Source organism: Eriocheir sinensis, chromosome 18, assembly GCF_024679095.1.
Source record: "Eriocheir sinensis breed Jianghai 21 chromosome 18, ASM2467909v1, whole genome shotgun sequence".
Taxonomy (NCBI): Eukaryota; Metazoa; Arthropoda; class Malacostraca; order Decapoda; family Varunidae; genus Eriocheir; species Eriocheir sinensis.
This window is the reverse complement of record NC_066526.1, coordinates 11,447,740-11,475,613: the sequence shown is the minus strand read 5'-3', so window position 1 is coordinate 11,475,613 and position 27,874 is coordinate 11,447,740. Positions and strand designations below refer to the sequence as shown.

The following is a 27,874-nucleotide window of genomic DNA, read 5'->3' as shown; positions in this document are numbered from 1 at the left end:
TGCAACAGATGTAAAGAGAAAGTCGAGGAAAACAAAAGATCATGATTATTCACTATACTTTTTTTTATAAAATATCAGATCTTGCATGTCAAAGATTGAAAATGGAACCAAGACAAGTTTTCAAGGTGGACCGAGAATTTAGAGAAGAGTGAAGCAGGACTTGGCTGGCCGAAGCCCCTCACTGCCAGGAGTCCAGTGGGAGGCTCCTGGGTCGCCCTCCTCATGCTCCAGACTTTTCCTTTGTGCAACCACACATGCGGACGACAGAAGCACTGCATCACCAGGAATTGTAGACTTTGTGTGTGTGAATCATCTGGATGTTTAACCTATGCATAATGAAATGCACAGAATGGTACAATTTGAATGTTTAATTTCTTTTTTCTATAAGCAGCTATAAATTACAGATACACCTCCTGTTCACAGTGGCATTTAGTGCTTCAACTATATAAGGCCTCAGCGTGATTGTAGGTGCTTAAATCACTAGGGCGTTGGAACCAGAGAGGAATACAAGAATCAAAACAGGAACGCTATCGACCTCTCTACTCAGGGGTTGTATGCACTTAGGGAACCTGAACTTCCTTGAAGGATTAAGATATCTATAAAAGACTGTAAACATTTAAGTCATGGTAAATCATCTTAATTACAGCTTAAAGGCACTCAAATTATTACAAACACAACAAAAATCATATCAACAAGCTCAATATTATACCCTTATTAGTTCCACCTTAACCTAAATCAATGAGCATAAATCTATCATAGTGTACTCTCTTGTCCTAACAGTTACATGGGTATAAATCTGCTGTGTGACAGACTACAAGGTAAGCACCAAAGAAACAGACACTAGTCATGTGTTAAGCTACAGTAATCCATTAGTTTTGCACAAGGGGCGTCAGATCAGCCTTGATCTGCGGCGGCGGCAGCTCACCACTACACTGCACGGCAGTCGTGACTAACCTAATATTGCAAGTCTAATTCTCCAGAAAGTGGATAGTCTTTACATTCTGACATACCTAGTCAAGAAGATTTCTCAAGTGGTTTTGTCTGCCTGAAAACTTTAGCTTAGGAAGTGCGTGATACATTGCAAGAATTACCTGAAAATCCAGCAGAAATCTACAATGTGATAACACACTGATATGGCATTGCTTCCCTGAACAATTTGGTGAAAAAATCTGGCTAAACTTGCAAGTAGGAGTAAATGCTTATCATTTGTAATTTTTAAAGTAAATTGAAAACAATTAAGTAAATTATGTGAATCATACAATTACAAAAATGTAACAGGCTTACTTAAACAAATTTTTAAGTTGGTAGTAGTTTAAACATAACAAAACAGAATGTATGTCATTGTTCTTCATAGAAGGAAGACAACTGCTTTGGCACATTAACATGTGTACAGCAAAGCCTCAGTCATCTGCATCATTTCAGCCGAGGCCAGCACTATTTGTATGGCCACATCAAAACTCTTGAATGCAACAGCAACGTTGGTGCTGTGAGAACCATCAGAGCGGTTTTCTCTGTCCACATAAATCCCAGACACTACATGAATATTATGTTGGTTTTGTGATGGTTTTATACATGGCTTACAGACTTTACGATAAGTTATGCAGATACTGAGACAGTGCTGCACATCTCAGTCTTAATGCAGACAACTTCCACCAGTCATCCGTCCCCGACAGGCTGTGGTGACAGATCTGCGGCTCTGGGTCCCCTGGCAGATGATATTGAGTTTCACACAATGCAGATGTGGATGACTGAGGGTTTGCTGTATGTAAAGGTTAACCTGATGGACATTTTTGTGTTTATTTCTAACTTCTTTTAGAAGAAATTATCATTCACAGCTGATGAAAATGTTGAGTGTTTCGCATCTTCAGATATTTTTTTTTTGGCGTGGAAGATGAATCATTCGTCAATACTTGAATTCATTAAGTATTCCAATATTCTTTTTATGCAATATTTGCTTCTGGGAGATCACAGAAATTAACTTACGAAGTTAATTGGTTATGGCAAACCATAAAAATTATTTACAAGAACATTCATTACATGGTATTAAGGCAGTGTTGACTGTGTACATGTTCCAACAGAACACAAGCTTCTCCGTAATGAGTAATGTCTCGTGGCAACGTAATCTTGTTCACCAAACACTATTAAGACCTGGCCTTGTGACCTAAGCTGTGGGGGTTTACTGAGCACATCGTTCAGCTACAAGACTCGGGCTACTGCAGAAGTTCTCAAATTGGACATTTCCTGCACCTTTCCCAAACATGGCGGCAACTCAATCAAACTTTATAGCCAAACAATAATGCCCATCAATAAGCTATTATGTATTCTTTTGAAATTCAATATAAAATAGACCTCTCTTTACCTTTAGCTATTTACTGTGTATATCGCATATCTATACAATTCATAGGCTATGTAGAACATATATGAAGTAGTAGTGTGAAAAAGTAGTGGTAGTAGTGTGGAAAAGTGGCGTCCTTAATACTGGTACCAGGGCTTATGGACCCAGCGCAACCTTATGCCAGCGTCGGTGCGGATCTTGATGGAGGCGGCCTCGGCAGCGCGCACCGTCTCCTTCACGGACTGCATCAGGTTCTGGGCATTACCCACCAGCATCTCCGTTGCCTCCTGATCCTCCTCCGAGCCTGGATGGAAGCACGCTTTAGAAAACACCCTACTCACTCCTCTCTCACTGATGAATGCTAACCAAAGAGCTAAGCTGTTGAGTGATAGTTATTTATTTGCACTACATCCCAGAGTAACTGAATCATACTAGTTTAGCATCTACATATTTCTCAGTGATATTCCTTGATATGAAACACGTAAAAAGACTTTTGAAAGTAAACACAAACTGCCATAAAAGTGTTAGTTGAACACTCAAAACACACTGCTATGTTCACGGTAGTTTCCCAAAACTGTTAATTATTAATAACTTAAGTTTTCAGACGTCAACCCCAACTACAAAATATCAATTAAACAATCAACTGGGGCACACGCTTGGGGGGGGGGGGGTCCCTCACCCACCCTGTGACACAACCCAAGGGGTCCCCTGAACAAGGCTGCATGCAGGCCCCCGGCACTGATAACTTTGATAAAGTTCAGACATCAACAGAAAGTTTGATGACGTAGCAAAACAAAATTAAATGTTTCTGCATTTTAACCCAAATGTGCCTTTTCTAATGATATGAAATGGCATATAAGAAGGAAGCAACACTAATCAAAACACAGAATGATAATAAAATATTCTTTAGTAAATATTCCTTACTATGTGTTCTCTGTCATTCAAGTGGACCATAATGCTTAATGAGTTTTGCAGTGTTATGGCCGGCAGAGTGAATACGAGTGACTCAAAGATTTTTTTTTTTTTTTGGGGGGGGGGGAGGGAATAATGATATAAACATGAAAGTGGGACACCACAATTGTTTCAGTAGAAAGATCGCGCACACAAAAACAAAGCAAGTGCCAGGTACTGTTAGCGGCTCTTGAAAAGTTTACACTCATTTTGGGAAACACAGCGGCTGATTCTGTGGTGCTGGCAACACAGCACACACAAACACCACTTTGATTTCTGTGAGAAACACCTACAAAACTATTCTAACACTTAAATGATAGCTTGAATCATTGAACCACTTCAGATGAAGAAGTATGGGATGCCATTTTGGAAAGAAAATTCTTTAAAAACAAACTTTACAAGGAGTACAGAATTTTTTTTACTTATGAACTAAATTCATGTCATTGACCAAGAATTTCCAGGCTGGCAGCTTTACTAAGAGGAGATCACACATCCTTCCTGCTACTGTCACCATAATTCTCCTTAAACAATAAAAATGAAGCCTTTGCTGCATGATCCACAACAATCACAACAAAACACAGCATTGCCAATGGTGCATCAGTCACACACTCACAAAGAAGGAGTGCACTGCACACTACCATGCTGCCAACACTACCAACTGTGTACACACTTATTACACACACAAACACACACTCCACTCAAGAAGCTCTCCGGCCATACTTACTGGACCCAATCAGGATCTCTGAAAGGATCACCACGCATGCAAGAAAGAGGATGAAAATAAGTATCAGGTCACAAAATCCTCTAATATTTACCTCAGATTACGAAAATAAACCATTCATTTTCCAGACAACAGACATGACGAGGACACAACTGACAAATAATATTTCCACGTCTACCTTCACTAACACTCAGTGGTAACTACCTCTCAGTAACAGCTCTCCTAGTAAACAGTTTTAAACACAACAAATACTTGCACAACAAAAGTTTGATGCATTTACATATTTTAACATGATACTGATCTGACACCTCACTCATGCCAAAACAATGATATGAGTGTTGCTACATCACACCTGCTCTGGCTCGGCTGGAAAGAAATCTTGAGGCCGTGAGTTCCCTGGCCATCCCTCATCTCATACAGTGAACAAGGCTTTCCTTCAAAGGGAAAGCTTAAACATTGCTCATATTTATAAGAGTTGCTACTTCATACCTGGAGACTAGATCTCTCAGCTACTCACAAAATAGCATTTGCTTCCAAAAGATGAAATACTGCTAAGGAAGACATTTCCAGAGTTAAAATATTGCACCTTGACAGCACTGCACACAACTCTTCTTCAAACAGGCAAAGAGAAAATGATTAAGTCACCCCATAAAACAGCTCTTTGAATTCAACTTCCCTGACAGTGTGAGTGATGTTAAGAATTAATGGTCGTAATAAATTTTGTAAACATGCTGTGAATCAAAGCCTTCAGTTTGTGCTAAACTCATTCCAAATAATTTTGATAATATTATACATGCACTACTGATGAGTAGGATCTGCAACTCTGTATCATCTTCAAGAATTATCTTCAATCTACTGTACCTCATGCTATAAATGAGTACACTCATCTACTAGTGAGTTCTCTCTATAATAAAAAGTAATGTTCAACCACTAAAAAGTGCATTCTTTCGTAACACCAGTGCTTCAAAAGGTACTTGGAGGAGGGGCTTGAGCTACAGTGCCTCAGACCTCTGGGCAGGGGTTAGGGGCAGGTAAAGGGAGGTCTGAAGAGCTTTTCTAGTGCTAACTTGCCTCTGAATAATATCGGGTTTAAACAAAAAATCTTAAAATCAAGTAAAAATCTGTCAAGTGATAAAAATCAAAGTTGTGACCCGGCTGAATGTTAAGAGTGGCGAGACTGGCTAGCACTAAAGACCTGTAGAGCAACGGGTATGGGGTCAGACGGGTCAGTGGAGGCATGACAGAACAAGCAATCAACATCATATCTTTACCGATCTCCGATTCACGCCGAGGGAAGCACTCTGTGTTATGGAGTGGGAAAGAAAGAGAGTGTCATGACGACCAAAAAAGCTGTTATGAGCACAAACAAGAACCACAGTCAGCAATTATAGGTGAAATACAGACACATCATGTTGAATCACCAAGTAACTGCTTCATTACAGAAAAATATGAATCCTAGATGTAGTACTATGATGTACCTTTTGCTAATAAAATAGTTATCATATTAAGGCACCTCTACACTTACTGAGCAATATGTTTTATATGACCCCATATTATTACTATTGCACTCTTAAGATATGAAACAGGAGACACTTTTTTTCATCTTTTTGAATGATGGAACCAGTGCATAAGTTAATAACTTTATGGCAAACTGACTTCTTATCAAAACCAATTAAGAAATCCTGAAACTAAATGTATTATGTACTGTTAATCAACTAATGTCTGGGACTACTGCAGAACTTATGGCAGGACTGAATGTTTGAGTGTAGACATTGGTTCCCTTTCTTTCGTTCTTAAAACACTTATCTCCTGTATCACATGAGGTTAATAAGATGACTGAGTAGCTAATTCAAACCCAAATCTTGCCACCAATACTAAGCAGCTAAACCACTAAGATAATACTGTCATGTAAGGGACTACTCAATATCCAGTATACCTTCAGATGCACGGCTCCCTGAGTTATGAGGTGATGATTATTATGAAGTACATGTACCTCAGTGGCAGGTCCAGAGGGGAAGGCACTTGACTTTAACTGACAGAATTCTTACAAGGCTCATGCTTTGGTAACTCAGGTGACGAGAGGCAGTTTGCGAACACTAGGTAACAGTGTTCACCTCTTCCCTTTAAGACACTGAATCTGCCGCTGATTTATATACTTTTATTGATCATTAGTTTATAATTAGTTTTAATATACAGCTGTGCAAAACTTTTAGGGGAATAATATAAATGATCTTTCCCATACACCGCTGAGCAGATGTTCTCCTGTAACCCACTAAAAAATCATTGATAGTTGATTCCACTGCTCTGTTGGGAAAAAAAAATGCAGGATTGACTGGCCACCTCTGATCAAATCCACATTAATATTGACTCTGCACCACGGGACACACCAGCGCAACATGGGACAAGGACACCACAACGACAGGCTCGTGACCACACCACAGACAGGGACATACAAACACTTGCACCACTATTATATGAACAATGAACAACTCTGTAAGCTTTTGTATCAAGAGTTTTATTAATAAGAGTGTTTTTCCTGTCCATTACTAAGGGATGTTCTGGAAGAGTAACCTGGGGGACTAAGTAGCTTGAGTATATATTTGTATTCTTAACTGACCTTCTAGAATCGTGTCAACCCTTCACAAGCATCATGTTACTAAGCAGGAGAGGCCTTGGCAAGAAATGGGTTGGGTTGTACGGCTGATTGTGGTTTATTTATCTTTTTCAATGGTTGTAAGTCTTTGTGTTTGTAATTATGTGTTATAGGAGCAAGAAAATGGTGACACCTAGCATCCTTTTTTTTTTTTTTTTTTTTTTTTTCAGGAGAGAATCTGATACTTAGACAATTGTTTATCCATTAATTTTAAAACCAATTTATGAACCTTTCAATATGAGCTTATGCAAACTATGGCAAATTCCTCCACCTTACAAAACTTCCCTGTTATAGAATTTTTTTTATTATTCATAGTAAAAAAAATATGAATATGAAACCAACATCACCTTAAATAGTAAAGGGGCTCTGTACCTAAATATACCATAGTAGACTTTTTAGAGATTACTTGAATTTAATAAAGGCTCATCAATTATCCTTTAAAGTTGAATATCATGACTGGAAAATACAAAACACAAAAGGAACACTTACCCTGGGCGCCAAGCATTGTTGCCTTGACGGTGGACAGAATCTTGAGCTGCGTTCCGATGGTGGGGATGCGCTCACACACTTGCAAGAGGTTCTGTAAAGAGGCCACAGAATATTATTACCTTACAATGCATGTGCTCCGTTTCAGTTTCAACCCCTTGACTGCGGATTTCATACAAGAAGACATCACCAAGCTACAAGAATGGAACAAAAAGTGGCTGCTACAATTCAATGAAGAAAAATGTAAAGTCCTGCACCTTGGGAGGGGATATCCAGCATACCAATACCACATGGGAAACACTCCACTATCCACCACAGAGACTGAGAAAGACCTGGGAGTATATGTTACCAGGCTACCAGTGAAAGCCAAATCCGTGCCAATCGCAGCGGACAGGTTAAAAGTCTAGCATCACACTGTACCATGTATGTATGAATGCACTAAATACTCTTCTGCTGAGAGCTGAGCATCACAATTCCTGATAAAGTCTCACCGTTCTCATTCTCTTGTCGGTGCACTCCCTGGCCAGGTCCTTGGCTAGCCGGGTCACCTCCTCAGAGGCCTCGGCAATTGACTTAGCACAGGCGATCAGGTCCTTCTTGGTGCCACCTTCCCCTCGCACCAGCTGTGACAACTGTGCCATGAGCAGGGCCATCTTCTTTGCTGCAGCGATGATTTCATTGTCTCGAGACGACCATTGTTTGACCTCTTGGTGAAGGCCGTGAGCAGCCATCTGAAAAGAAAGGGTGCTGGTTCATCTTGGGTAGACTAAATTGCCACCTTGTTATTGAGTCATGTGCTAGTCATCTGAGAGCATGGATTTAAAGGCTGTGTTAGTGCAAGGACTGAAGAGGCAGCAGTGGTAGCCGTGGGACTGACCATGATGGGCTGGTTGGGCTGCGGTGCCTCGTTGAACATGCTGGTCTCCTCCTCGTCGTCAGTCTCTGGCGGGGGAGGGCGTGGGGGGGGTGCCTTATCCCCACCAGGCAGGGGGGGTCGGGGAGGTGCCTGATCTGTCAAGGCCAAGGCATACTTTAATGTGGCGGCCAGGATGGTGTCGGCAAAGATGGACAACAACCATTAAGTGTTACACACATACAAGCTCCAAAGGCAATTGAAGCCACAGTGAAATTGCAACAAAAGCCAAACAAAATATATACAAAAGTAAATAGGTGTTAATTTGAAATCAGGATGAAGTAATCATCTACACAGTATGTACAGTGAAGTTTTAACTAATGGCAAAATAAGAAGTAAATTTTTAAATACTATTGAAGTTAAGTAAGGGTAACTTAAATATGTAACTTCATTATAATAAAAAACATATTAAAATTTACTGATATCTCTGCTATGATGTTTATCCTTCATCACCAACAGTAGCTGGTGTACGACTAACACAAAATACATCACACGTGCAGACACTGACATGCAACACATGCAGCTGAGACAACAACCTACACAGCATCAGCACAACAAGGTTTACAGCTCAACACAACCATGCAGCAACAAATACAAAGGTACATAAACATTGCTGGCAGATGACGGCTGGAAAGAAATATCGGTGATTCACGGAATGCAACAAAAAAGCTGAAACAGTAAATTGATTGAACGGTTGCAATGGTGGAGGCAAGATGCTGACGTCCTCCTTCCGGGGGTGACGTGGGGCATGCCATGCACAACTGCCACTTGTTCTTGGAGGACAAAAAACAATGAGGTTCAGTTTGGTGGTACAGGCAAGACAGCAACAGTATTATGACAGTGGGAAGAAGCAAGATACAGAGAAGAGGTTGTAGTCAGTATTGGGAGCTGTTCTTAGGCTTTCACTGATAAATATATACATACTTTATTTCACTGAGCAAAAATCAATGTATTTAGAAAGTTTGATCAAGTTATCTGACCTAAAAACAGCTTTCAAAACATTTCCACATTTTCAAGATTTCTTCTCATCAATCCTGAAAGTAAGAATAAGTGAAATGAGGAACTACACAACCAATGAAGGTGGAGGAGGAGGTGTGGGGCGTCTGAATACTGACGGCCCCGTACAGAGGAGCTACATTACAGGGTGGGAGCAGTGTCCCCGGTCTTGCACAAATGTCGGTCAAGCTAGCATGGCAGGGTTGAATGTGCCGAGAAAAGGTTGGTTTGTCTTGAACTGGCAGACACAGAAATGAAGCATCATCAAGTATTTATATATGGACTTTCTATTTGAAGAGGATGGTGACTCTATACTAACAGGATTTTAACATGTAGAGTCAAGTCAGAGGAAAAGCATTTTGGATTTTCTTGTATTATGAAACCACTTTTACATTTAGGTTTACTGCTGTCTCAATTTCTTCTTCATATTAAAAACAAATATTCCTTTAAACTTTTTTCAAGACAAGATGGATTCAAACGTTATGAAAAAGAAAATATTTGTGCATTTTTTGAGTTTCAGGAGAAAGAATTATAGTCCCCACAAGATTTAGTCAACATGAAAATTCTCAACCAACATTTCCTCCTGGACACATTATTATAATAACTGTTGCATTCCATTGTTTTCTCTTGACTTATATACAACAACAACAACCTCTGTAGCAGGGAAAAGGGTCCGTGGGCAGCTCATCGTCTGTGTAGCTGTCATAGTGAGTCTCAGATGGCTCTCCTGGGGGCAAGGAATGACTTCAGTACCATCTTCACAGGAACTTGTGCAAGGTCTCTTATGTACCTATTTATTAGACTCCACAAATTCATAGGAAGGTTTGAATTTTATCTTTATTGTAACTTTAAGAAGCAATCAAAATTTACAAGATCCAGAACCAATTAAGTGGATTTTAAGGAATTTATCAAAACTTATTGGAACAGAAGATTATGATACAAAGTGAGTAGGATCCACATATCTGTCAGTGAGCCACAAGTGCCTGAGAATGTTGGTGTAGTACCTCTGCCCCACTTTGGCACGGCTGATATTAAGCCCGCATTGGGAGACTGGAAGGAGTGGGGGCGGTCCAAGTCATGGCAGGGGGACGGACCTGCCCCAACCTCCCCACTAACTGAAGCCAAGTGAGAGGTGACCCACGTTACACCAGACACACACTCACACCATCATGTACAGCACCCAAAACAGAAAACACTTAAGATGATCTCCACATTAAATAAAAAATTGTCAATATAGGAAAATCACTTGAAAATCTTTCCATATAATTTTTAAAACCCACATTTGATCATCAGATTGTTGGCAAATAAGGGAGTGTTAGTACCTAGATCTGAATACACAACAGGATGGGGGGGGCCTGGCAGCGTGTGTCCATTACTCGGGCCAAGATCTGCAACAGACCCAAACACCTTTGTTGACACCTTTTATAAACACCTGCCTGCCATCACCTAGCTCATGAACTACACCACTTTGCTACACTCCACTGCCAACACCTTCTTCCTAATCATCATAAACTGGTCCAAGAGTCTGCAATCATCAAGCCATAAAGACTGACTCCTGTTCAAAGTGGCATACACTAACTCCTTAACCCTACCTAATAATCTTATGATCTGGTGCTGTAATCTAAGTTCATGCCTTGATGAAATGAGCTTCAGAAACTCTGATTTCATACAGGGTAATGGTATCTCAAAATATCTACTCTTAACTTCCCTCTACATGTATAACTTTTGGGATGTGCCATGAATTTGCATATGAAAATGTTTTTCTCTAGATTTCAAAAGCTAAAAATAAATTGCAAAAAGAGCGAAGCTGATGACAGCCCATAAAGCAGCTGTTTTCACACACACACACACACACACACACACACACACACACACGCACACACACACACAGCACACTCTTCACTCCTCTCAGTCAACGATGCACCATGCTTGCAATGAAAGGTCAAGTCCCTGAAAAACAAAACATTATACAAAGGTACACACTAGGAGTCACCATGCCATCGGCCAAGAACGAGGAAGCTAAATAAAACGAACGCCAAACAAAACTAACAAAACCTCATGTTATGTGTCCCAAAGTTCTTGCATTATGGTGGTGAAAGTTTCAGCTTCTTAGGATCATTCCTGAAAGAACAAGGTACAGTGACCCGTCATGCTGATGCTCAACACAGCCAGCTACTAGCCTCTTGCACCAGTACCTGTTTAAAGCATGAGCAGGTTCACTTAGATCAAATAATTCCTCACCTTGCAAATCTCCATAGTAATAGGGAGCTTGGGAAAAGATTATTGAGAAATGCAATTTATTTAAAGGAAAATATGAGGGCTAAGAAACTGCATCCATCAGACACTGTATTGAGCCAAGGTTAGCACCGGAGCCTTGTGATATACTAAACCATCTTTTTGAACCAGAAAGAAGGAAAACATTAAACTGATATATTTTTGCATCATTTTGAAGGTAATGAATATGCACAAAACATTAATTATGAAAATGGTATAAACTCCCACAATAACAATGAAACACATGTTATGACATGTTTCAGGTCATGCTTGAATCTTCCCTTGTAACTGAGGGACAGGACGCTGGTGCCACAGAGGCTCAACACACACTGCCCAGAAAATCATGTAACTGTGTTGAGAAGCTTATCTGAATATTTAGAATGTTATTGTTTAAAAGGAAAGCTACAGCACTTCCTTGTGGCATTTGGGTTTCTTAAAAACCATGTTATTTAGAATTTCTGTGAAACTGAAATAATTGAAATGATATTTAACCAATGAAAATACATGAGATTACATCATGAACTGAAGTGTTAGGGTAATCAATGACAAGGACGCTTGAGGCATGTATTTAGAAAGCTTGTCGTCCTCAGCGTGGCCTGATAGTCTACTCCTGTAACACGCGCCCCAGCACACCTCACCAGAACACAACAACAACACCATATATACCACTATATATATATATATATATATATATATATATATATATATATATATATATATATATATATATATATATATATATATATATATATATATATATATATATATATATATATATATATATATATATATATATAATTTGGCCAATTGGTTTCTTCTCATTCCTCCAACAATAATTCAGTCAACAAACTGTCTTATCAGCTGCCAATGTATCTTTCCAAAAATTATATATTTTTTCAGATTTCTTGTCCTCTCTACGAAATCGTATTACCTAAGGCACACCTCCAATGACTCCTTCACATGGCCTACATTCTGCATCCAGAGTAATTCACGTCTTCCATCCATTGCCCTGGTGCTCTCCTCCCTCTAAGACCTGCCCTTCAGAGGGTAGGAGGGTGGTCAGGGCAGAGGCCTCTAGCTCTCCCTCCTCACACCTCTCTTTGGCAACATCAACACATAAAAATATACACTCTAAATACTTTTCTTGCAGATCTATCTTGTCCACAAGTTCCTAGTCTATGAAGTGTAACTAATCCACACAACACATGACACCGACCCTCAGAGAGAGAAACTATTCTGCTGGAAGAGATTTGCACACTTTGCTATAAAACAAAGGCATCATCAATGGATCATGATTGAGAGTACAGGAGGTTATTCTGAAAGGGAAAGACACTACCATCATCAGCTATTAGTCAACACTTTAGACGAGAATGCGATGAAAGCCGTTATTATACACTCCTTTAACTGGATACTTGCATAGTACTGTTCTTTTTTAGTCTTCACATAAAACACATAACCATTCATAGTCACCATTTAACAAGCCTTTTAATAGCAACACAAAAGTCACCTCATGACCACCAAGGCTGGAGCACAAACTCTGGGTTATGATCACATATCAGTCCAGCTTTGACAGTGAACCAACAGTTACACGAGAGGGAGGACAACAGTGACAGAAAGGGCCGAGACTCAGGGTATGACGTGGATAGGTTGCAAGAGCCATGTGTCTCTCCATTACTATGCATTACAGATATCTATGTCTTACAGCTGCTGAATTCTTTGCTATCTGGCCATGAGACTAAGCATATGTCATCCCGACCCCTTTGGAACCAGCAACACATCTCAAACACAATCCATGCTTAACAAAAGTGGTTTGGGCCCCCATAGTTTAGGTGTGTCTGCCCAACAATAGGCTCAGTTTATCCTCATGGTCAAAACAACATTAAATTAATGTGGGTCAGGCAATCTGGTACTGAGGAACACATCACATGAATCTTAGAAATTTATGACTTAATTCTTCACCCAAGACATGACTTCCATCAACTCAATTTCTCCTTGTTACAAAAAGGCACTGAGTTGAGGAATGTCCAAATAAGGCTTTACTGATGCAAACTCCAAACTGTGACTTCACACCATGTGACACCACGTGCCCAAGGACTTGACAGTGCCAGGCATTGTTTAAATTTGATTAAGATGAACTCTACTCCTACACCTCCACACATGATCACTGAGCAAACTGGGCCAGCCACTCCCGGCCTGGTGCACTAACTCTACCTCTCTCGGGCAAGTGGATGCCCTGGTACTGCGAGGGGGTCAGGGCTCTCTCGGGCTCCCCAAAGATTTTCATAAAGTCCACTTTAAAAATGTCATCATCAAGGTCGATTTGGGGAGGAGCTGGTGGCCGAGGGGGAGCTGCTGTAGGAGGCAAAGGCACACATGCTAAAGATCCTACTGTGACGAGGGTTCACTCAGACCCCCTCACACACACTAGCGCTACTCTAGACCCCATACTCAATTCTCAGCTGTATGGGAAGAATTCAGTTCATATACTTCAGTAAATGCAAGGGGAAACAGATTACCATGCTTGGTGTTTGTACAGCATGTGATAAGAATAATGGTCCATACTACATGTTGCTAGACTCCTCAGTGCATCTCTAAGAGTATTTATGCAAGCTTCTACACTGCACTGCCCGCCACCACCTGCTGCACACCACACACAGGACTTGGGGCTGAGATTACAACACCCTTAAAAAGACACATTCACTCAAGTTGGCTTACCTGTCTCATCCAAAAAATAATGTGGTGCTTGAAACAAAAATTTGGTTTGGCATTACCATGAGGCTACGTGAGGAAGACCAGTCAGTACATTATTGTGGAATGTTGTCAGTTAACCTTCAGCTAACCATGCATCATGTCCTAACTATTTACAGAGACTATGGAATATTGGCCTTCTCAATAGATGCTCATGAAGAAAGGTGCTGAAATCTGTACTGATAATAATTAATGGATACAATACAACCCCCAAAACAATAATAGAAAAATCTACATGAATAAGGGAGGAAAAATAGATTAATGAATTTCCTGTTTCCCAAACTAGTGATACAATGACTGAACTTTTTTGGTAATTAATAGAAGGACTTGTTAATCTATCCTTAATGTTCCTCAGTGCCGGCATGAACGTGTTCTTACCATTGAGGCTGAGGGAGGACATGTCGGGCGGGGGCGGGATGACCGGCTCGTCTGGGTACACCATCACAGCGCGGCGCACCTCACCCACGGCACTCAGCAGCTGGGGATGGCACGCACACGTTAAAGAAACACTTCCAAAACATTCTTCACCTCCTTTTTCCACTGAATGATGGTTGGTTTTCAATTACAGCAATTATTCTTATACTATTTGAAGTCTACAAATAGAATTTTCCAAGTTTTGAACATGGACTTTGTTTCAGCCTAAATATTTATTTCTTTCATAATCAATAAACAGGAAGCACGACAATGATTCACGGCCATACACGGGGCTGTCAAACCACCCAGGCTGTTCTTTGTTGGCACCACAAATGGTCTGAGGCATAATTAATTGATCAACCAAAGTACTGGACAAATATTCCACTGACAGACACCCACAGTTGAATCGGGAACGGACAATTTACGAAGTGTTGGCAGATGCAAAATAACTGCCACCTCTATCAAGTAAGGTTGTGAAGCAGCCACAGAGCGAGGGCACCAAGCCACACTCTGACGGCATGTGTTTTCTACTTGCTTTTCTTTATGAGAAATCATAAATTTTATATCATATGCGAATAAAATAAATACTAACTAACATATTTCTTTGTAAATTAAGACTCATAAACCTAAAAACACATTCACACATGCATGATATTTTTACAGTGCAAGATGCTGACCATGAAGGGTCCGAGTTGATTTCTACAAAAAAATAATGGTCATTCTCCAGGAAGCATTCTTACAAATTAACTACATGTGCAACAATAAAAAGGAAAAAAAATAACTAAAGTATCTTCATCACCAGGTGACCCCAGATCCCACAGGGGCAGCTGGGGACTCAAAAAGTGACACTTGACCATTTGGCCGGGTGAGAGTTTTACACCAAACTGTAGAGCGACATTCCTTTCAGCTACCTCCCATGATTTGCAGAAGTATGGACATGTGTTCTTCACCCCTTGTCTCAGGGTTTCAGCTCTACAAATAAAAGACATTACTGTGAGTGCTAAGCTCAGCCTCCCATAGTGACTTCAGAAGCAAGCAGTGACCTGCACAGCTACAGCCTGAGAATGGGTGACATGACGGCATCTCTTATCCATGTCTGGTGCAGAAATTTAGCTCAAAGCCTCCGCTGCATGGCAGGAACACAAGCCTTGTCACAAATACAATAAAGCACATCATATGTGTGCCACAGGTGAGGTTCATCCAATTATAATTTCTATACTTACTAATGAAAAGTTAACCTGAAATACTTTTGTTTGCCAATACTATTAACCAACTGTCGATGGATTCATCATGGCCACACAGTGCAGCGTGACATGAACAGTCACTATGAAGTGTATGTACTAATTCCTTCCTGGGAGTGGGAATTTCAGCACCTACTTAATGAAATTATATATACATACAGCAACATGGATAACTAAGTAACTATTATACAGTATATGAATATGATGCATATGCTTCAGTTTCTGCAGGCAAAAATAATCATGTGTTTGTGTGGTGTGTGTGACGGCAGCGGTGGAACATGGAAGCCAAAGAGTAACTCAACAGGAGACCACTCACTGACATTACAGGTTGGCGGCCTTTCTGTGTGTGTTCTAAGGCAACACCTGGCTGAAGAACCTGGAAATTCATTTCAACACTTGCTAATAAATTAATTCCCTAAAATAACTGGAAATAAAATGTCTGTAATGTAATTTATGTTATTGTTTCTCTGTCTAGTCTGGCAGAGGGTGTTTCCAGCACTGGGTTGCTCATTATGTGATTTGCTGAGACAGCTTCATATACAATCCATTTTGTTCTGCATCTCTATTTCTTGGAAATTATTATCACTAGTGTTGATTTTCAGAATTTGTTTCTCATATTGGGTTTTCTTATAACTATATTCAATATTGCTCCCTCTCCTGAAAAAACATTACTCCTCATTTTCTTTTAGCTGTGGCTCAATACATTAGAACATGGCGACAAAATCTGAAAAATATTTTACCTCACCAAAACTCATAACAAATCCACACAGCAAGGAAACACAACTGAGCCTTTAAGTATAAGTCTTTAAATTATCAAGTAGTAAGAAATGTTATATAATGAAGAGAAGATTTAAGGCTTTGAAGGAGCCACAGAGCACAAGGCAGAGCCACACACTGCTTGCTGCAGCATACTCACAGCCTGGTTGGACTGCCGCCACCTGCTGATGGCGCGCTGGTCGTCAGGGTTCATGGCCACGTCCTTTGCGTTCTGTACCATCGGTGTGACGGCTGAGGGGAGACAGGAAAGCATCACATCCCTGACTGCTGAATATGTCAATGTCCTCGCTACTGACCTCGCAGAATGTGTTTTTGTCATTAGTTCCTAAAGTTTTATATAAGGAACAATAATAACAAATCATGGCATTAAGCTGCTGGCAAACTTTTATTGTCCTCCAGTTAGTTTTGAGGGACCAGTCTGACACTCACCAACTTGCACCTGGTCTGAGGCGGCGTTGACCTTGGCCACGAAGCTCGGGTCCTCGGAGTTGTCGGCCTCCTGCTTGGCCACCATCAGCACGCGGTTGGCCAGGCGGGCGATGGCGCTTGTGTTGTCCACCATAGCCTGGGGCTCGTGGTTCTTGATGGAGGCCTCGCAGGCGGCCGTGTGCCTCTTGATCAGGTCCTCTGTACGGGACAGGAGAGAAAATAGGTGTTGTACAATACCCTGATTAACACCACTGCATGAGGACCATAAAAAAGGTTCAGAGTTTAATTTCATGTGGAAGAATTTAACGAGGAAGGAAGGAGGGAGATTAAATTAAGGAAAGAAGGAAGACATAGTGGAAGATAGAAAGACGTGGAGAAATGGAAAAGTGGAGAATGAGAGGCATGAAGTGGATAAAGGAGACAAAACAGAATGAAAAAAAATGAAAAAAAAGGCAAAAAGAAGAAACAGTGGCCAGTGAAGTAAAGCAGGTAATAGGTGAATGCAAATGTAATGTATTGAAAAAGTAAAATCAAATACGTAATATACTAATATTTAATCAATTATTTTAACACGAAGGCAACCACTGCTATATTAATCTTGAAGTCTCTCTAACCAAAAACCTATATAATGAAAGATCCCCCATGGTTAGTTGAATATGCCTATAGTTGTTGGTGCAATGGTTATATTAATAGTTATATCTTCATCATAGCCGTTCCTTCAATACTGTGAATAATAACTTACCTGAAGCTTTGATGAACGCCGCAGAATCTGTCGCTTCATCCGCCAAATCCCTCACTTTCTGGATGCTCTCAGCATACTGCCGGCGCAAGTTTTCAAAGTGCTCATCCGCTGCTTTGTTGGTCGGGTACGTCATCCGGATGCGTCCAGCAGCCACGAGTTGGGGCGTGAGGCTCTCCACCTGAACAGTACCTCAGAGATTAGTGGTGACCTATACTCCTACTACATGCACTATATTATGTCTAGTATGTCAAATTATAATAATATCTAAGTTAACCCTTAGTGTCAGTGACTTAATGGAATAGACAATGATGAGTACTCTTAAAATTTTCAACCATACTGGTATATTTGCACTAATTTAAATAACGTGGTCAAAATCATGTGCCACCCTTCCACATTCTTCAGCACGACAAGCTTCTCTGCGTTTTTCAAAGAGGAGAATAAGCACAGACAACGTATACCTGTCCTGCAGATGACAGCAGAGCCTCCGTCAGCTTCTTGTTGCCACCAGAGCTTCCAGCGGCCACCATGAGGGCTGTCTTGGCAGCACGGTTGCTGAAGTTGGCGAGGTTGTTGGCCCTGTTTTCAAAGTTCTGTTCACGGCCTGGGGTACCTGGAAGAAAGATGGAAGGCTGCCATTACTATCTGTCTGTCTGTCTACTCTGATGGGAGGAGGGCAAATGAAGTCTCCCTTTGCTCCTAGCCATATATTCCATCCGAGCATACTCCAATCCTCTCATCCTTCTATCCCTTCTTTCCACTCACTCATGAAACCTTACATGTAGTCTTACAGTGGTGACATATTAAAAGCATTAATAATTTCTGTCAACAAGGGGATAGTGCTGACAAGCTGCACAATAAACTTTTGGGATTAATCAGTAGGAACATTCAGGCAGCGTGGTTATCTCTAGTGACAAAAGTCCAGCCCAAGTGTTGCAGTGTTTACCTTCAGGGGCAAGGGCGGCGTCAGTGAACTGCTTGAGGGGCGTCGTGATGTCCACAAAGTCTTCAACAACTCGGTCCACCACGGCCGTCTGGATCTTGTCTTTCAGCTCCTTCAGTTTAGCCGATAGTGCTCTGGAGAATAGAATTGGAAATGTGTTACAAGTATGCACCTGATGGGGGCTATTTCTCACGGCATAACAAGCTTCCCTCCAAGGGTAAAGACCTACATCACCTGCTAAAAAAAAAAGCTTGGTAGCAACTTATGGCATAAATCAACAATGAATGACCTCACTTTGTTGTATAGAAAGTCTCATTAGTAAAGAAGCATAGATGAATTTTCTAAGTCAAGACCTATAGTGATTGTTTCAGGTTTTGAAGTGTATTATAATATTATACACATCCAGCTACGAGGCTAGAGTTGTAAGGAATGGCAGCTGTTATTTCTGATAACAAATTTTGAATTATTCATCAGATTAATTGTAAAATACTAATACTTTTCCCTTGCATTCAAATATGAGTGAGAGTACTTTGATTTCTGATGATAATCATTCGCAAATGAGTAAAAATACACCCACATACAGTATTTGAATACGAACTCCAAATACGAATACTCCATCCTTGCTGCATCCAACGCCCACTCACCTGGCAACTGCCTGGGCCTGGGGCGTGTCTCCCTGGCCACGCCTGCACATCTCAGACAGCTGCTGGGAGAGGCTGTCCACCTCCTCACAGAGAGCCAGGATGCCAGTCTTGGCCGGGCCAGTCAACCCAGAGGCAACCTGTTGGGAGAACAAGAAAAAAAATTATAAGCTTTGTTTCCTGACCAAGTGACTCCAAGTACCATATTTAGGATATAAAATTATACATAAATAAATATATACTGATTAAACACCTGTAAGTATATATGCACTAGAATATGCTCATAAAATATAACTCTACAGTCAGTCAACAGGAGAAATGTTCGTTACAGCTCTGAAACCCTTGGCCCCGGCCCACCTTCTTGCCCTCCTCCACAATGAGTCCAATGGCCTGCTGCCCCAAGCCCTTGTCGTCCATGGAGGGGTTGTTGAGCCAGCGCTGGGCCTGCTCCAGACGCCCGGCAACGGTGTGTGCCGGCTGCTGCACGCCACTGCGCTCCACATTGTTCACGGCACGAGAGATGGCTCCACTCAGCTCATTGAGCTTCTCCCCGATGCTGCGGGCGAGGCTCTGGCCCTGGTGCACGGTGACAGACAGTGTTAGTGATCATGTTGAACTCCAGGGAGTGAGGAAGTCTTGCAAATTTCATTCAAACTTAAGTCTTGAAAACAATCAATCCTTACTGGTAAAAAAATAACTTTAAAATATGTAAAAACAAATAGAGATAATCAGACATAACAAACTGAACTTTATGGTGACAAAAACACACTGTGTCCCCAACTGTCTTACCTGTGGTGTGGTTCCCTTCCCGTCCTGCCGCAGCTCACACAAGGCGTCTGTCATGGAGGAGATGTCCCCAGAGAGCTTCCTGATGGCCTCACGGTCTGGGGGCAGCGACCTGTCGGCCACCCTGTCCGCCTGGGCCAGGATCTGCCGCAGGGACTTCTCTCCAATGCCGCCTCGGAGGGCTGTGGGGTCCTGGGACAACATTCCTTTATTAGCTACTTAGAAACAGGCCGTGTGTGACGTGATAACCGACAAAGATCACTGTTCACCAAGGCATATATAAACAGGTCAACATGAAGCAGATTGGGTCACCTGGAGCCAGTCATGGGCAGCCTGAGCCTTGCCATCGATGGCATTGAGCGCCTTCTTCATGACGGTGAGGTTGTCAGCGTCCCATTCCTCCTCGTCGTAGGTGGTGAGCTGCAGCACACGGATGATCTCATTGATCTCGTCCGTCATCCTTCCTGCAGACAGATCATTATTGTGCTGTGTCAACATGAACATAGATTTTGTGCATTTAAAATCAATTAATCACACACACACACAAACACACTCAAACACACGCACCTGTCAAATAGTTCCTGTTTTCGGCAGCTTCTGCAATTCCTTTCCCTCCTTGATGGAAAATCTGAATGAATATTTTCATGGAGCAGATGAGGATGGGGGAGAGAGTCTTGACCCCCTCCAGGCAGCGCATCAGGATCTCTCGGTGCACCTGGTGGGTCAGCTCCTGCTGGCGGGCGTCCACGTCCCGGGACACCTGAGGAGGATGGGTTCACAGGCGTCAGTGGAGCCCTTCATGTAGGCCATCAATGTCGTCATGTGACCACTAATGCAGCTTTTTCATAGAATGTTAAAGGATATGTTATTCAGAAATAATTTTAAAATTGTGCACAAGAACCTTAGACACTGTTGTATTTATGTAAATTATGGAAATGGAGTAAACTATATCATCATCACATCTCCATTAGCTGAACACAAGACAAGGTGGAGAAGTGTATGACAGTTAAGATTATTTAATAAATCTTAGAACATTTAATGACTGGAAAAACATTAAAACATTCTAGTACTTAACAAACACTAAGCTCACAGTGCTTAATTTTATGAATGACACACCAAAACCCATCACGGTCAGCTCACCCTTGTCAGGCAGGGGGACAGGTCTTTGACAAACTGCACCAGGTCCTCCATGGTCTCTATAACCTCAGCCACAGCGAGGTAGTCCAAAACCTTCTTGCACTCGCGGATGATCTTCCTCACTTCAGACTCATCAAAGCACAGCAGCAGGGCGGACGTCCCCTGCAGGATGCCTCGCGCTCCCTCAATCAGCTTCTTTCTGAAATGAGGAAAGTAGCTTATGACTCACAGCACTGGACAACACAGGGATGGTTTGTTTGAGTCCTTCTTATTATTAAGGCCTCAGATGAAAGCAAACAATGGATAAGGAAACAGAACAGCTTATACATGAATGTCTGTCCTGATGGAAATGACAAATAAAATAAAATGGATGTATGCTTTTACTATCAATTAACAAACAAGTGTGTGTGTGTGTTTGTGTGTGTGTATGGTTTCTTTACTGGTTCTGTATCGGTATTCATCTGTCTGTCTATCTACCTGTATTGTTTTTGTCCCCTCACACCTTTAATTTTCTCCTCACTTTACTGTCACTGTCCCTTTCAATTTTCATGTCCAGATCTGTTCATTAGAGAGACTCTTTGACTGTGTAATTTTATTTTCCTTGATGCCCTTCCATGAGCTGCAATAATAATAATAATAATAACAATAATAATAATAATAATAATAATAATAATAATAATAATAATAATAATAATAATAATAATAATAATAATAATAATAGTAATAATAAGAATAAGAATAAGAATAAGAATAATAAGAATAATAAGAATAATAATAATAAGAAGAAGAAGAAGAAAAAGAAGAAGAAGAAGAAAAAGGAGGAGGGAAAAGGAGAAGAGGAAGAAGACCAATACTAATACTAATACCAATACTAATACTAATATTAATACCAATACTAATACCAATGCTAATACCAAAACCAATACTAATACCAATACCAATACTAATACCAATACCAATACTAATAGCTAATACCAATACTACTACAAATACCAATACTAATACCAATACCAATACCAATACTAATGCCAATAACAACACCAATATCGCACCTGGCCGGCTGGGAGTAGGGGTCGGCCTTGAGCAGGGACGACGCCTCCTCCAGCAGCTTGGCGGCGCTCTCCACGCGGTGCAGCGCCGCCGGCATGTCCTGCTTGAGGATGGGGTCGTCGCTGCTGTTGATGGTCTCCCGCCCCACCTGAGGACACGAGGATATGGGGTGTTAAGTGCTGTTGTCATTATTTCCTTCCGTCTATTCTGAGGATCTTATATTGCTGCCATTGTCTGTTATTATAAGGATATGCGTGTTTTCGTACCTTGTGTCTGATAACAGGTGTATATATTCATTATCATTAGTTTTTTGTCCTTCGGAACTGGTTTTGTGTTGAGAGAGAGAGAGAGAGAGAGAGAGAGAGAGAGAGAGAGAGAGAGAGAGAGAGAGAGAGAGAGAGAGAGAGAGAGAGAGATTTACATAGATTTACATAGAAAGTCAGACCACACAGACCCCATGGTCCAGACTAGGTGGTCTGTCCTTAAACCTAAGTGATTCTACATTAATCAGAAGGCTCCAAAACGATGCATTTCAACTACGCCATTGTTCCTCGTACGCAAAGTGTTATCGATCATAAACAATGTTGATCGGTCTACATTCGTGAAACCATTAAGTATTTTAAAACATTCGATCAGTTTTCCTCGGAGGCGACGTTTCTCAAGGGAGAACATGTTAAGGGTGGAAAGCCTTTCTTCGTAAGATTTGTTGCGCAAGGAAGGGATCATTTTTGTTGCTCGACGCTGAACACCTTCTAATTTAGCAATGTCCTTTGCATGGTGGGGAGACCAAAACTGTACCGCATATTCCAAGTGGGGTCTGACTAAACTATTGTAGAGTGGAAGTATTACATCTTTATTCTTGAATACAAAGTTTCTTTTAATGAAGCCCAACATTCTGTTCGCTTTATTTGTTGCATCGATGCATTGCTTTGAGAATTTGAGGTTTGACGCGATTTTGACCCCCAAGTCCTTAACACATTGAACGCTTTTGAGTTTAACGCCGCGCATTTCGTAATCGAACTTCTTATTCCTTGTTCCAACTTGAAGGACCTGGCACTTGTCTACGTTAAAGGGCATCTCCCATCTATCAGACCAAGCTGAAATTTTGTGCAAATCCTCTTGGAGGCTTTGCCTGTCTACGTCAGTGAGAACCGAGTTACCTATCTTTGTGTCGTCTGCAAATTTACTAATGCGATTATTGAGTCCGACATCCACATCGTTGATGTAAATAATGAAGAGCACTGGGCCAAGAACCGAGCCCTGAGGGACGCCAATAGTGACCGGCGCCCACTCTGAGTTAAATCCGTCAACCACCACTCTTTGTTGTCTGTTGCTCAACCAATTCGCGATCCACTGGTGTACTTGACCGTCAATACCTATTTGCTTTAATTTGTAAAGTAATTTATGATGTGGGACTTTATCAAACGCTTTCTGGAAATCAAGATAGACTACGTCCAGTGATTTGGTTACGTCATAAACCGTGAAGAGGTCGTTATAAAAGGGAGAGAATAAATAGATAGATGGATAGATAAAGATATAGATATAGACAGATTACTACTACTGCTACTACTACTACTACTACTGCTACTACCACCACCACCCCTGCCCCCTGCGACCAACGACCCCTCCACCCACAGGACCGAGTTGGCAGGGTTGGCTGACGGATAACGAGACAGGAGCAGCTATTTATACCCCGCAAGGTGCCCGACGCGCCCGGCGGAGTGGGGCACACGGGAGGGGGCATTCCGGCTGTGCCTCAAGCCCCTCTCTGGTGCCCCTCACCACGTTACTCTGTTGTACTCCCCCTGTGAAGACTTTAAAGGAATATTCACTCCCTTTAGTATACGATTCCTATTCCCTATGTGATGTTGCTTTCTCCCTCTTTGTTTCCCCTTGCGTTACGGTACTTTCTCTTATATCTTGAAATCAATGTTACTCCTCCCTTTCCTTCTCTATAGCGCTTCCGTTTACCTGTTCTTAGCCTCTTGAAAACCTTGAAAATGATGTTACGTTCCTTTCCTTTCCCTTAATAGCCTGTTCCTACCGTCCCTTACCTTAGATTTGATGTTATACTGCCATTTATTCCCTTCATTCTCCCTTTCCCTTATCTTACCTTCCCTTACCTTAGAATTGATGTTACGTTCCTTTCCTTTCCCTTTATAGCCTGTTCCTACCGTCCCTTACCTTAGAAGTTATGTTATACTGCCATTTGTTCCCTTCATTGTCTCCCTTTCCCTTATCTTACCTTCCCTTACCTTAGAATTGATGTTACGTTCCCTTCCCTTCCTTTCAGTGCTTCCCTTCACCTGGTGTTACTACCCTTCGCTTTATCTTTGAATTGATTTTACTCTTCCTCTCCTTCCCTTCACCTAGTTCCTTTTCCATTACCTTAGGAATAATGTTACTCTCCCTTTCTTTTCCCTTCCCTTTCCCTTTCCCGTAGAAATAATGTCACTCTCCCTCTCCCTTCCTTCCCCTTTCCCCGTCCCGTAGAAATAATGTCACTCTCCCTCTCCCTTCCTTCCCCTTTCCCCGTCCCGTAGAAATAATGTCACTCTCCCTCTCCCTTCCTTCCCCTTTCCCCGTCCCGTAGAAATAATGTTACTCTCCCTCTCCCTTCCTTCCCCTTTCCCCGTCCCGTAGAAATAATGTTACTCTCCCTCTCCCTTCCTTCCCCTTTTCCCGTCCCGTAGAAATAATGTCACTCTCCCTTCTTTCCCCTTTCCCCGTCCCGTAGAAATAATGTCACTCTCCCTCTCCCTTCCTTCCCCTTTCCCGTCCCGTAGAAATAATGTCACTCCTCTCCTTCCTTCCCCTTTCCCGTCCCGTAGAAATAATGTCACTCTCCTCTCCCTTCCTTCCCTTTCCCGTCCCGTAGAAATAATGTCACTCTCCCTCTCCTTCCTTCCCTTTCCCGTCCCGTAGAAATAATGTCACTCTCCTCTCCTTCCTTCCCCTTTCCCCGTCCCGTAGAAATAATGTCACTCTCCCTCTCCCTTCCTTCCCCTTTCCCCGTCCCGTAGAAATAATGTCACTCTCCCTCTCCCTTCCTTCCCCTTTCCCCGTCCCGTAGAAATAATGTCACTCTCCATCTCCCTTCCTTCCCCTTTCCCTTTCCCGTAGAAATAATGTCACTCTCCCTCTCCCTTCCTTCCCCTTTCCCCGTCCCGTAGAAATAATGTAACTTTCCCTTCCCTTTCCTTTCACCTGGTTCCCTTTCCCTTTCCCGTAGAAATAATGTAACTTTCCCTTCCCTTTCCCTCACCTGGTTCCCTTTCCCTTTCCCGTAGAAATAATGTAACTTTCCCTTCCCTTTCCCTCACCTGGTTCCCTTTCCCTTTCCCGTAGAAATAATGTAACTTTCCCTTCCCTTTCCCTTCACCTGGTTCCCTTTCCCTTTCCCGTAGAAATAATGTAACTTTCCCTTCCCTTTCCCTTCACCTGGTTCCCTTTCCCTTTCCCGTAGAAATAATGTAACTTTCCCTTTCCTTTCCCTTTCCCGTAGAAATAATGTAACTTTCCCTTTCCTTTCCCTTCACCTGGTTCCCTTTCCCTTACAGAAGAAATAAGGTTACTCTCCCTTCCCTTTCCCTTCACCTGGTTCCCCTTCCCCTTACCTCAGAAATAATGTTACTCTCCCTTTCTTTCCCCTCACCTTTTCTTTCCCTCCTGAGCCTCCCTTCCCCTAACGATCCCGCCCTCTTCTCCTTTACGTTACATTCTTTATCTTTCCCCACGTGCCCCATTTCCCATCCCATTACCTTCCTCCCCCTCTTAAAAATGATTTGTACTCCTTCCTCCTCCTCCTCCCCCTCCTCCTCCTTCACAGTACCTTCCTTATCCCCTCTGAAAGTTGTTGAAGACTTCCTACGATTCTTCTTCCCCTCTTTGTCTATCCTTTCTTCTCCTCACTTCCCCTTCCTCCTAATCTCCTTATATTGAATGCTTCCTCCCTTTGAAAGCTAGTAATTTGCTCCCTCTCTCGTTTAAGTGTGTGTTTTCTTCAATGTGTTCTTTCCCTATGCTTCTTTTTCCTCCTCCCCGTCTCCCTTTTCCTCTCCTTCCTTCCCCTTCCTCCCTAACTTCTTATATTGAACGCTTCCCACCTCTGAAAGCTTGTAATTTGCTTCCTCTCTCGTTTAAGTGTGTGTTTTCTTCAGTGTCTTCTTTCCCTATGCTTCTTTTTCCTCCTCCCCGTCTCCCCTTTCCTCTCCTCACTTCCCCTTCCTCCTAATCTCCTTATATTGAACGCTTCCCACCTCTGAAAGCTTGTAATTTGCTTTCTCTCTCGTTCAAGTGTGTGTTTTCTTCAATGTGTTCTTTCCCTATGCTTCTTTTTCCTCCTCCCCGTCTTCCCTTTGCTCTCCTTCCTTCCCAACTTCTTATATTGAACGCTTCCCACCTCTGAAAGCTTGTAATTTGCTTCCTCTCTCGTTTAAGTGTGTGTTTTCTTACTGTGTTCCTTCCCTATCCTTCTTTTCCACCTCTGTCTTTCTTTTCCTCTCCCTACTTCCTCTTCCTCCTCCTAATCTCCTTGTATTGAACGTTTCCTCCTTTAGAAAGCTCGTAATTTGCTTCTCCTGTCGTTGAAATGGTGTAGTGGTTCTTTCTCACTGTGTTCCTTCCCCTCAAGCTACCTCCGTCATCTTGGAATGCCCTGATACAAGATATGACGGTACTGCTGTTTCTTCTGTTTCTTTTCCAGTTTCTCTCTCGCTTTCAATCCAGCGGTATCAGTCTTCACCCTAGGGAGATATGGTATTCCTCCTCTTATTCCTCCTCCTCCTCCTCTTCATCATCTCTTTCTTCCGCATCCTCCTCTTCTTCCTCGTCCTCCTCTTCATCATCCCTTTCTTCCGCATCCTCCTCTTCCTCATCCCTTTCTTCCGCATCCTCCTCTTCCTCATCCCTTTCTTCCGCATCCTCCTCTTCTTCCTCGTCCTCCTCTTCATCATCCCTTTCTTCCGCATCCTCCTCTTCCTCATCCCTTTCTTCCGCATCCTCCTCTTCATCATCCCTTTCTTCCGCATCCTCCTCTTCTTCCTCCTCCTCTTCCTCATCCCTTTCTTCCGCATCTTCCTCCTCCTCCTCCTTCCTTTCTTCTTTAGGCCCAAGCTACCACAGCAATCTTTAAGAGTAGCTACGGCCAGGTCGACTTCCTTACATAACTAACTGTCTCGTCCCATATACTAATGTCTGTTCGTTCATCCGTCTGTATGTTTCTTGTGTGTCTAGCAGTATATATATGTTAGTTGACCATTTCGTCCGTACCTTTAGGTCAGAGTCTGTTCACGTATGTCTTCGTCTGTCTGTCTGCTCTTTGTCTAGCTGTTAGATTATATGGCTTTAACTTTTTGTCCCTTCCTGTAAGTGTCTGATAATTCATGTGTTAGTCTGTCTGTCTGTTACTTGTCCAGCTCTCAGTTTATATCAATTGATCTTTCGTACCTTGTTGCTTGTCTGTTAATTTGTGGCTTAGTATGTCTGCCTGGCTGTTGTGTGTCTATGTAGCCCTCAGTTGATATCTTTTCGTCTCGAGTTGTAATTCTGTTAACTGCTAATGTCTTTCTCTGGCTGTTGTTTGCCTATCTTTCAGTTTAATTCACCGGGGAGGGAAGGTAAAGGTAGGGAAAGGTAGGG

General features: G+C 42.0%; 1 protein-coding gene across 7 annotated transcripts; it reads right to left on the bottom strand.

The window, feature by feature from the left end:
• Positions 1 to 44: 44 nt before the first annotated feature.
• LOC127000302 (vinculin-like) lies at positions 45 to 22,382 on the bottom strand (the record flags this gene model as incomplete). Of its 7 annotated transcripts, XM_050863855.1 has the most annotated exon segments (23): positions 45 to 2,639; positions 4,011 to 4,028; positions 7,150 to 7,240; positions 7,638 to 7,877; positions 8,024 to 8,157; positions 9,708 to 9,782; positions 10,060 to 10,170; positions 10,378 to 10,443; positions 13,541 to 13,681; positions 14,456 to 14,555; positions 16,049 to 16,108; positions 16,649 to 16,740; positions 16,939 to 17,136; positions 17,681 to 17,858; positions 18,139 to 18,290; positions 18,624 to 18,754; positions 19,265 to 19,401; positions 19,619 to 19,837; positions 20,051 to 20,239; positions 20,360 to 20,511; positions 20,615 to 20,807; positions 21,188 to 21,383; positions 22,237 to 22,382. In XM_050863855.1, coding segments are annotated over 23 exon segments (3,186 nt in total), but the record flags the coding sequence as incomplete, so codon positions are not given.
• Positions 22,383 to 27,874: the final 5,492 nt, after the last annotated feature.